Raw genomic sequence first — 12,106 nt, 5'->3', positions numbered from 1 at the left:
GACTGCAAGCGGCTACTCTCGCCCGTCGTTTCATGCAGCCGCAGTCCATGTCGAACACACCTGTCTTTAAAACAGAGACCAAACAAACATTCTAAAAATCCCCGAGCACTTTTCTCTCAGAAAAGGAGACAGGACCATTCAGAAAAAAATACCGGGGTTCTACCAAACGCCCTGCACCGATTAACTTCAAAATTGAACTATTTTCAACTTAATATGCCTGAGAGCTTCGCTCTAAAATAACAGCCTTTGTACTCTCTCACTTGAAAAGGAATTGAAAAAGACATTCGGAGAACCACTTTGGGTTTTAACAAACAGTAGCATGTTATATGATAGTGGTCTAGGCAAGCCTTCTGTCAGCTCATTCACCAACCCTCAGCACTGGCAGTGCAAGGTCTGTCCCTGCGCCTGTTCCGCAACCTTCCCATAGGGCTGGGAAATGCAAACCCTTCACCGGACTTCATGAAAGCACCCTTCACAGCAGATCCCGGTCCTCGGAGTACTGATTGCAAATTCCACTCTCCTGTTCTCCCTCTGACACTTACTGCCGCTACTTAAACTGCTTCACACCCTGTCCTTTGTGGGGTATTGTTTGTCTGTTGGCCAGTCTACCAAACCTGCTAGTACTTATTTTGAAGTAACCACTTTTTATAGAAACGTTTTTTTGCTCCTGTTTTCTATTGTTGTAATGAATACCCCTGCGCCCTGCGCCTGGATCCAGCCATCCCTGTCCATCCCCATCCAGCCATCTTTGTCAACCACCCACAGGCTGCTTGCCTATGGGTGGTTGCACAAACAGAATGAATGAACAAAATCATAAAATACTATGTAAGGATATCGCTTTGGATAAGACCGTCTGCTAAATGACTAAATGTAAATGGATATATCCCCAATAATAAGAACCTTGTGTTACTGAATCTCTCAGGAAGTATGATGACTGTTGTCATGTATCATCCCCTTACAAAATGAAGGTCCGTGGAAGTAGGATAGTGTATCTCAGTGGTGATTGGGTTTGTCTCCCCACTCAGGGAAAGATGCTCGTCTCTATGTGTTCAGACTGAGCACGCTCAAGAGAGGACTGGAGGAGAGGCAGCTGGTCAGGAGCAAGTGTGACAGCCGAGAGAACAAGCTGGAGAAGACTAAAGGTAAGCACACACAATCCCTCTCAAGGATAACGGTTTATCCTGGAGCTAGAAGCACATACAATACACAACATTTTGTACTACAGCCAAACTATTCTCTTCCTCACCCCTCCTTTTCTCTCTTCTTCACCCCACACTTCACTTTCGTAACCCCTTTTTCTCTTTCTCTTTCCTTCTCTGTCTCTCTTTCTCTTTTCTTCCACCTCCCAATAACTCCCTTCCCTATTGTTCTAGCTCCTAACCAGCTCTAGAAAGAGCGGCTCTTAGTACTCATCCAGGCTCAGAAAACGCTGGCGAGATATGAAGCCTAACATTAACTGTTTTGAGTTATTGTTTCTTGAGTTGTGGTTTTGTCTTGTATGTCTTGTTTTTCATTTTCTTTCTTTGGATCCTCTTGTGAGACTGTATTTAGTAGTCTGAGTTTGTATTTTATATTACTCTCTTTCTTTATCTTCCTCTCCACTAACTGCCCCACCTGTTTTCTCATCCCTCCATTCTTCTCCACCAGGCTGTCATCTCTACTCCATCAACACACACCACGGGGTGGAGCTGCGCATAGTGGCGGCCATAAGGAACAAGCTCCTCCTAATCACCAGGAAACAGCCACGCCCTGACGGGTTTGGCGCCATTGCCATGGGAGCGGACTCACCAGTGGAGGAATTCCAGTACATACGGGTGGGTTCACACACACAAGACAATGCACTCACATCCTCCTGTATACAGTACATACTAATGAGCTTGTGACTCCCCTGCAGGAAATCTGCCTCTGTGATCCCCCAGTCGTCATGGCGCTGGTTGACGGGCCAACGGGGGAAAATGACAACATGATCTGTGTGGCGTACAAGCACCAGTTTGACTTGATCAACGAGAGTACTGGAGACGCTTACCGGCTGCACCACGTAGATGCCAACCGGGTCTGGATACACACACACACATTCACACACACTCTTAATGTATATAAGACATTGGGTCACAGATAGCAACCTTGTGGACTACCCACACATACACATACTCAACACGGGGTCAAACCCTTTCTCACACTCACACGCACAAACAACCATGCTGGTTTACTGGGTAAATACTCTCCCTCAGCACCTTCGGACAGAATGAGCCTCTGGGGCAGCTGTTCTAACAACCTCGCTCCTCACAGCTTCAGTTGGACCAGCTCTGTTAGCATCCCAGCTAACAGCACACCCTGGATTAGCAAACAAATAACAAAATGACAGAATTACAACTAACTAAACAATAACTCTCCTTATCATGTAACTAATGAACTAGCGAGGGAATTATTGTGTCAACATGATTCACACACATGTACAGTCAAAGAACTGTAAACCCATGTCATCTGTATATTAGCAATTCTTGTTTATATGGAGCTAAGGTTGGAGAAGCCATTCATGTTGAGTGGCGTGGTGCTGTCAATGCTGTGATCAGGTTGCTGACTAAGGTTGGGGGTTATGTTTGTGCAGGTAAACTTCGTGGCAGCCATCGATGTGTACGAGGATGGGGAGGCAGGCCTGCTGCTGTGTTACAACTGTAAATTTTCTCTCCCCAAGGAGAGTGTGTGTGTGTGTGTGCGTGAATTTGTGTGTGCTTGTTTATCAAATTGATGAACATTGTAATTAAAATGCATGATTACCTGGTGAATTTAATCCCTCCTGAGAAATACATTTAAAAAAAGAGTTGTTGTTTTGTAGGTTAGATTCTGCACATAAATATTTAAGACCATGTATTGTGATTGTACTGGTATGTTACAGGTCTACCACACTCTTTCTTGTGTGAATGTTCATATTCTCTGTTCTTTATCTTTCTTCTCACTTTCTCTCTCTTCTTTCTAGACATCTGTTACTACAAGAAGGTGTGTCCATTTAGTGGCTCCACCCCTATGATCCATTCCAACGTCTCAGACTTCCACTTCAGCTGGAACCAGATGCCCAACGCCATCGGTAGGTAACCACAGCAACCAGGCCACGCCCCACACCAGCTTTTGGATGGCTGCAGCCGTCACCATGGTAACAATGCAGTTGGTCTGGCCCACCCGCGACAATTGAGGGTTTTATTAATTTATTTTTGAGGAGGATTATTTGCTTATGTGGTTTGTGTGGGTGTCTGTGTGTGTTTGTGTGAGACTGATTACATTGCGTTTCCCCTCTAGCAATAAACAGTTGCTGCTTGTTAATATGTTAATATGACAAATTACTACCAGTAGTTTTCCTCCATACTTCTGACACTTTTTATTGACTATATATCAGTCATTAATTAACAGAAAGACAACACAGTGACATGATTTTGGTGCAGGACGAGCCCTAACCTATGTTGCGGATGTTGTTGTTCTTGTAGTTTGTACGTTCCCCTATATCCTGGCCTTCACCACAGACTCCATCGAGATCCGACTTGTTGTCAACGGCAATCTGGTGTACACAGCCGTGGTTCCTGAGCTACAGTTGACTGCATCCAGGGTGAGAATGATTGAACCGGACAATACAGTTGTGTCCTCATCACCAGACAGATAGGTCCTACTATCTATAATCAAATATAAACACAATCACACAAAATAAAACAGAATACAATACAGCGTAACACAACACAAGATCTCTACTAATCAGTAAAAGTATCTTGCAAACACGATAGTGATCCTAGTATAAAACCAGCTAAATGCTGTGAACTGTAGGCGAAACCCTCTCTGCATTCTCTCTTTGCAATCAGCCCTTATTATCCCACAGGGAAATTAGCCTAGCAATCAGGCTGCACAGAGAGCAATAGTAATACAGTCATAAAGGCCAATTTATACTTCTGCGTTTTTACGGAGACGGAGACAGGGAACGCCCTCTCCGTGCCCTCTCCGAGCCCCTCGGAGAGCTTTACGTTCACCTCCTGATTTTTCTGACTATCCGTCCGTTCAACATTTTACGGATACCCCTTGGCGGTGATTGGTCCGTATTAAGAACCGCTTGTGTCAGGGGCAGGGGCGGGGTTGCTATGACCAACAAGACGAACAGAATCCTTTGACCGCCATTGCTGTAAGTTTACAATTCATATTTCAGCTAAACAGTACGTGTAAATCAGCATCTGAATTCAAATGTGACGAGAAATGGGCAGTGTAGTTGCTGAAAAGGTTATTTTATTGATGAAAAGCTTATTTTATTGATGAAACGGCTGATTTGTAAATTTGCTCCCGACTTTTCGATAACCTAGCTAGTATCGCAGTGCAGCGCCACCTACTCTTCTGGCAGTTTATTGTTTTCAGCACGCAGAGCCGTCGGAGTAGTATAAATTCAACCAATCCGTCCGACTCCATCCGTCTGTCCGTCTGTCCGTAACGCAGTCGGAGAAGTATAATTCGGCCTCAAGTCATTCCCTGGGAGGTTTACCACCCAGCACATGGAAACGAGCATGCCGCAAAATCAGACTGTCTGACTATTCAAATGGAATTTCGTGACTTGCTAATTATTCTTTTAATGTTTCTCTATCCCCCTCTCTTTATGTCTTCCTTCCTCTCTGTTTCTGGCTCTGTCAATCTCCCACTCTTTACCTACTCTTTCCTCTGCCACCCCATCTCTCATTCCGTGTTTTCTGTCCTTCTCTCGGTCCTGTTCTATCTTCTTCAATACTCTTCCTCCTTCTGCCATATATCTTTCTATATTCTTCTCCTTTCCGTTTTGTTCTCCCTGTTCTTCGCTCCATCTCTCAGTCGGATATCTACTTTGTATCATCCGCTCCGGTCAACTCCGCCACCAACTGCAGCTCCAGAGACACCAGTTCCCAGAGTTCTCCTCAAACACCCACCGGATACGAGATGCCCGTGTTCCCCTCCCCCCTTGGCGATGGTAAGACTGCCCCCCTGGAAACGCAGTCAGCCCAGGGCCCATACAAGAGCTTATACATATCATGGCAGTCTGCACAATTACTCTCACATCGATTCCAAACGTAGAAAAACAGCAGAATTCAAGAACTGGAATTCTCTTACACTGTTCAAGCCTGCCTGTCTAGAATTAGTTTGATTCTGCAGTGACAGCGTTTGCTCGTCGTAGCAGTTTGAAAGATAATATTCCCATAGGGCCTTGTTGTGTTGTACCTGCAGTTGTACAATGAATCCTTTAGAGCACACTCTCCAAGGGGATGTTATACCATAAAGTAGACTGGCACACGCATTCACAAACACAGGTAAAGTGACAAAACCTCCCAAGGGAGAGCAAGACCTACTGGGATGGGCAGATCAATATCAGCCCTCCTCTCCACCTCCCCCACCCTTCTTTACCTCTACCCTTTCCCTCATCTATCTATCCCTCCATCCTACATTTGACTCTGATTAACAATGGTCTACTTTCTCCTGCTGTGTAACGTCATATGGAGGACATATTTCTGATGCAAATGGTCTTTTTCATGACTCACAAGGACTGTGAGTACAGACAAACACTCCTATGTGCACATACACACACAAAGGACAGGGAATAGCTGGGAACAGACAAGGAGGATGTCCGTCTGCTGACTTCTATCTGTTCCGACGAGGCAGCAATCATCAGACACAATAGCAGTAAATCTACTGACCAGGCCACCTCGGACAGAAACTGCTTTAGAACATCACTCACACATCCAAATGAGGAGCCCAACAGTGTGTGTGTGCGGTCAGTAGCTGATGGTACCTTTGTTTGGCTTGATGGGTTGGGCTTGTTGCTAGGGGATTTGGATTTGGAGGAAGATGCTATATCTGTTCCTGGGTGCTTCCTATTTTAATCCAATTGATCAACTCTTAGACTGGCCATGATGCCTCTGGAACAGGGTTTTCACAGTCCCTTGAGAAGATGAAACTATTCTGAGTGTGAGTGTGTGTCTGTGTGCGTGTTTGTGTTGCTGTGTAACCTTCTTCTTCCTCCCCTGGTTCAGATTCTATACGGATTCCGTACGGTACCAAGCTTTCCCTGTACGTGTCTAAGGACGCTGAAGGTACTGGAGGGGTCACCTTGTGTGTCACGCCATGCCATGCGGATGCTGCCCCCATTAACATGCACGCACTCACATACTACACTGTCTAACTATCAGACACGTTGGCATGTAGAACAGACAATTGAACATGAAGTGAATGTTCGGTGTTCTCTTCTACCTGCCTCCTAACCCTAACCCTATCCCTATTACTGTCACAAACACTTGAGGCAACAAGGTGAGAACAGGTTATGAGCGAGAGCTGGAAAGACATAAATACAAAGGTAAATCAAAAGTTGTGAGTGAAACAAAGGGAGGAAACTTACTTGTCCATTTACTTAAAGTAGAGACGAATGGAGAGAAAGGGGCGAGAGGGATATTGATAGTGAGAGAATAAGGGAATAGAGAGTAAAGAGGGAGAGGTTGTGTGGATAAAGATGTGTAGAGAGTAAAAAAGGAGTGTAGAGAGAAGTGAAAGAGAGGAGAGAGAAAAGGGAGGGGTGGGCAAAAGTGATAGAAAAACTGGTATGCAGAGGAAAGACAGTACATTTAGTCTTTTTTTTTTACTGACGCTCTTATCCAGAGCGACTTACAGTAAGTACAGGGACATTCCCCCTGAGGCAAGTAGGGTGAAGTGCCTTGCCCAAGGGCTCAACGTCATTTGGCACAGCCAGTAATCGAACCAGCAATGTTTGGATTACTAGCCCAATTCCATAACCGCTCAGCCACCTGACTCCCTGCCACAGTAGAGAGAAAGAAAAAGGTAAGGGAGGAAAGAAAGTAGAGGGTGACAAATTGTTGGTAGAGAGACAGGGAGAGAGAGACAGGGGGAGAAGAAGACAGGTCTGCTATAACATTACTGAGCATTACAACATTTACAGATTGCACGGTCGCCATGGATACTTTTGTCAAAGTCCCTCTCCGATCCAAAGTGGTGATCCAAATAGAGGTACCACAATCTGGAGTGGGAGTGGGGGCACTGACAAACCTGCCATCCCTAGAGTGCCTGTTCAGTCCTGGTCTGTGCACCTACCCGTCTCTGCTGCTGGGGACTTTTTGTCATTCATCCAATCTGATCATATCTCGTTTACGCCCACCATAATTCCTTCACAAAGCACTGCTACCACGACTAGCACAGATTTGCTAACAGCTAATCCATAAACCAGAGTCACTTACCAAGTTTGCAATTCATCCACCTCCAGTAACATCAGACAGAGTCTGTTACTGACGCTGTTTCAGTCGCCAGAAAGCCCCATATTTGTCAACCCTATTTTCTTGAGACAGTCTAAAGTAGTTAGCCTGCCTCCGGTACAATGTGCTATAGTCCGTTTCCCCGAAAAGGCTGGGACATAATAGCTATAACCTGGTCCCTGTGGTGCTGACTGGACAAAACAATCATAATCAGGTCTAGACCTTGTCACAACATGGGACAGCAATAGCCATTCATGCTATTAGCCTTATCAGAATCTCATGCTAGTGAGGTAACTAGGTTATGCTTATGCATTATTCCCCAGGAGCAGAAACGCATGTGGAATATATGGATGCTGCCCGATGATAGAATGTATATTGCACATGACTTGCATGCTTGTTTCAATTGAACTGCCATGTTAGTTGTCGTCTATTATTGTAGTGAAGGTAGAGGGGGGGGGGGGGGGGGTTGTGATGCTGTGGGTTTGCAACAGACATCACTGTGACTCCCTCACCCTTTCTGCTGTTTCCTTCACCTCTGACCCCCTGACATTTGAAGGATGTGGGGTTCTGTTTTGCGCAATGCAGCCTCCTCATTGATTTAGTCACATAATTGTGCATGCATGCTTGTGTGTGTGTCCCGTGTGTGTGTGAGCGGATGCATGTGTCCGTGTGATAAGTCTGCGATGGAGAATCACAGCACTACCCCCTGGTGGCTACATGCAGGCGGACACATGGCCACTGTTCAGACAGTGCCGTTTCAGAGATCCAAGCGTCCAATGAAATTCAGCACTTGTTAAATTATTAATTTAGTAAAATAAATGATAAATGATAAACCATAGCAGGCTGTAACTGAGTGGTCATATTAAACCATGTTAATAAGACAATTAGGAAGAATTTATACATTCCCCCAAAGTGTCATTCAGCAGTTGATAGACTGCAGCGTGGGTGTATTTTTTATGTGGTTTGAGTAACTTGTGTTAATACCTCAGGCTGACAAGTGTGTGTTTGTTTTTGTGCTATGTGCAAACAATGTTTGCAAATTAATTTAATCCTCTGAGCCATAACATTGATTCAAGATTCTCTAATGTAACAGTCTCAAAAGTCTCTTTCTATTTTGACTTCAAATTTTGGCTTTCTATCCCTCCTCTTCCATTAATTGTTTTTATTATATGTCTCCTCTGGCTCTCTGTCTTGTCTTGTTCTCTTTCTCTGCTTCTTTTTACCATCTCACCAATTACACCAATCCTTCCTCGTTGCTCTCTGTCTTATCTAGTTTTTCTCTCTAAATCTGTCCTTCTTTACACTCTATTCTCACTTTCTTTCTCACCTCTCTTTACTTCTCTATCCCTTATCCTCTCAAATTTTTCTTGTGTCTTTTTCTACCCCCCATCCTAGGTGAAACCGCTTGTAAGCACATCTTCAAGATTCCGCTGAGTAACCTGGTGGGTCGCAGCATCGAGAGGCCTCTCAAGTCCCCGCTGGTCAACAAGGTGGTGACTTCCATCGCCCCCCTTAGCATGGTGGCCCCTACCCCCCTCAGCCCAGCCACACACTCCCTCTCGCTGTCCCGCATGGAGATCAAGGAGATTGCCAGCCGCACGCGCAAGGAGCTGCTTGGTAAGGCTTTGCATACAACACAATCACACAAACACTCATTTCTACGTAAACACATTTAAGATAGGTGAGCAAAGGACACACAGGGAGGTACACACTGAGATGATCCTTACATGAAGTATTCAAGAGAGCGTAACAAAACTGTGTATGTATATGTATGTTGTTTGTGTGTGCAGGTCTGACTGAGGAGCCGAGTGGTAAGCCAGACAACAGCACGGTCAAACAGAGGAAGATGAGCAGGAAAACTACTGAGGAAGAGCCCAGGGTTCGGGCTTTGACGTCAACTAACGAAAGGTGACTGAATGCTGATCATTATCAGCATTGTCAGCATCATACTGTTGCCTGCTGTGTGATTGACTGAACAGTATGTGGTTTGTTTTTTAATCCAATCAGGATTGGATCTGAGTCAGCTGACACAGACTCTGAAGTTCAACGGCATTGCTCCTCTGGCTCAGAGGCAGAGCCAGAGAAAACGGTGCTCTGCGAGGAGACTCCCCCCTTCTGACCAACCCCTTCACCCTCTCCACCTCCTTCGAAGAAGATGTCCTGGACCTCAAGTGAAGACAATCCCATCATGCACTTCTCCACCCACCTCATTCACACATCTTTGGGCTCCTCCTTTCCTTGTGTGGGTTGGTTTTGCTTGTTGTTAGATGATTTTATTTTTTCTTCTTGTTTATCTCCCTGTTGCTTGCCTCCACACACTTTTACCCTACCATCAGGGGGGTATTCCAGAAAGCAGGTTATGCAACATAACCGGGTTCGTTAACCCACCAACTGATTCACAATGTTGCAGCAACCTACTGGCAATGTTGCTACAACGCTGAGTGTCAGCTGGGGACTTAACATACCCGGGTATGTCACATAACTTGCTTTCTGGAATACCCCCCAGGCCTGGAGTGTGAAGGTGTGTGTGTTTGTAAGTGTGTTTGTGTGTGTGTGCTGTGTGTTGTGTGTGTGAGTGTGTGTCTAACAGCCGCGAACAAACCCAAAGAAATTAAGGGGTGGCAGGTGTTGACTATGTCAGGGAAGAGTTCAGTGAGTTTTGCTCATGGTTCCCCTCAACACACCAAAACTGAATGTAAACGCACCAAGGCACGAAGACGAACCGTGTGTTTCAAACTCCCTTTCTGTTCCCGCAGCTCTCAGATTTGCTGCATATTATTATGTGATGATTTCCACTTTCAAATGTTGTGTAATATATGCATAGCTATGTGTACATCTGTTTATATGTTAAGATGCATACACATGGAAAAACATTGTATACCTTTATAGATATGAGAAAAATACAATTAAGTCACCTATTTAGTAAATGTATTGTTTTATGCTCTACACATTGGCCTGTCTTATTTATTCCTTCATATAACAAATAGACAGACAGACAGACACAACGATGCATAGATGATCTGGTATGCAGGCAGACAGGTGAACCAACAAACTAGTTGACAGACAGGTAAGATGATGACAAGTAGTGAGACAGGTTATTAGGTACTGCAGACAAGAACTGTACATAGTTGGACAGGTATGTAGTTAGGGAGACAGACAAGTAGAGGGCCAGCTAGATAGAGAGACAGGTAGACAGATGAACCAGAAAGGTAGACAGGTAGAGAGGCAGACAGGTGGACCAACAGGGTTGAAAGTGAAATCTCCCAGAAGTGCCAATCGTCAGCATACTCCACAAAACTACAGTTCCTATGATGCAACTGCCTCTCCAGACCTACTGGTCCTATAGCACTCATGTTTTGAGGGTTGTAGACGGCAGCATCCCACCACTGGAAGTGTTATCACGTCAGCATTGATGTCCATTCTGAAACTCTCAAACCCACACTACATGGCACTTGGGAGTCCTATGTAGCTTGTATGTATAAAAAAAACTTCCTCATAGGATATCTATGTATTCTCCATAAAGATCGATCTCAGACTTGTGAGTTTGGTAGGTGGAAGTCTGAGCTCACCAAGTGCAATGGGACAGGAGAAAACAGTGAGTGATTAATGCATGCACAACCAGAAGTCAGTAAAAACAGCATTAAGACACAGCCATAATCCAGAATAACTCTAATAGCAAATACAATATAACTAACACTGTTGAGAGTCCATATGTTGACGACAGGAAGTTAGCGTTGCAACTCTCATATTGGCGCAAGTGTTTTATTTTCTTGCAAAATGGAACCCCTTTTTGAAAATGCATGAACACCCCCTTCTCCCTGATACTCTCCACTCTCTCTCACCCACTATTCTCTGTTTCTCACTGTGTTTGCCTGAGTCAATGTGCATCCCATCAACTATTACACAACATAGGGTGTTCAAAAAAATGAAAAAAAAATGAATTATTTTTACAAGAAAAGTATACTTGTTCTTCAATATTCTGGTTCCTATAACACATGGGTCAACAGGGGGTTGCTGTCTGAAGATTTCTAATACTGCTTAATCACTTTGATTGTTACTCCTTTTTCTCTCTTTTTGATTTTAGCCCACCCTCTTCTGTTTTTCTCCTTCCCCTTGACGTTTTCACAGTGGTTTTGTATCTAAATCAATATTTACTGTTTAGACTGTTGCTGAACCTCTCTGTGATATCAAAATGACAAAAAAAAAGTTTAAAAAAAACACCAAGTGTCTTAAAATATTGTATCGCCATTGTTTTTAATGCCAAGTACTACTTGTAAATGTTTGTGTTTAAAATTGTGGCCTCAAATGAAACAAAAATATTATTAAAAATTATTATTAATATTATTTGAACAATTATTTTAAACAAGTGCTGTAGACCACTGCTATGAGAGTAGTCATTTCTGTTCATTGATATGTAATAAATATTTATGGAATTTGATCCATTTGTACTGTCGTTGTCTTAACAGATGTTAGGGGTAGCTATCTAACATCTGTTTAACAAAATTGATTCAAGTACATTTAATTAATTACAACAGACAACAATGCCCTGGGTGCACAGGGCAAAGGGACCCAGTAACATATCTGTATCCAGGCAGGGGGCAATGTTACCTGAGAGATGGATTAGGGTGACTTAAGAAAGTCATGTCATCATGAGCTACCTGTTAGCAGGCGATCTGACATATAGGCTTTGGGGGACTTAGACTCAGTGCAGTTTGTTAGTTGTTTGATTGAGGTGATGGGTGTAATGATCAAAGACTCAAGTCAGATAAAGCTGCAATGCATATGAGGGCTTTATTGTTAACAGGAGTTATGCAGCAAATTCTCAAAAGTTATACTCAAGTAATAGTAGGCTTTAC

At 44.0% G+C, this 12,106-nt stretch overlaps 1 protein-coding gene across 1 annotated transcript in view; it reads left to right on the top strand.

The window, feature by feature from the left end:
* The window catches only part of garnl3 (GTPase activating Rap/RanGAP domain like 3), a 77,110-nt gene extending 65,463 nt beyond the window's left edge, over positions 1-11,647 (top strand). The window contains 12 exon segments of the mRNA XM_084687131.1: positions 1,026-1,142; positions 1,648-1,814; positions 1,895-2,053; positions 2,609-2,675; positions 2,978-3,085; positions 3,480-3,598; positions 4,831-4,966; positions 6,024-6,083; positions 8,646-8,867; positions 9,041-9,158; positions 9,258-9,363; positions 9,366-11,647. Coding sequence (XP_084543257.1) covers positions 1,026-1,142; positions 1,648-1,814; positions 1,895-2,053; positions 2,609-2,675; positions 2,978-3,085; positions 3,480-3,598; positions 4,831-4,966; positions 6,024-6,083; positions 8,646-8,867; positions 9,041-9,158; positions 9,258-9,363; positions 9,366-9,425 — 1,439 coding nt within the window. The 3' untranslated portion in view covers positions 9,426-11,647.
* Positions 11,648-12,106: the final 459 nt, after the last annotated feature.

Source organism: Hypomesus nipponensis, chromosome 22, assembly GCF_054491055.1.
Source record: "Hypomesus nipponensis isolate SF chromosome 22, ASM5449105v1, whole genome shotgun sequence".
Lineage (NCBI taxonomy): Eukaryota > Metazoa > Chordata > Actinopteri > Osmeriformes > Osmeridae > Hypomesus > Hypomesus nipponensis.
The sequence above is the reverse complement of the archived record's forward strand: the minus strand, read 5'-3'. Positions and strand labels throughout refer to the sequence as shown.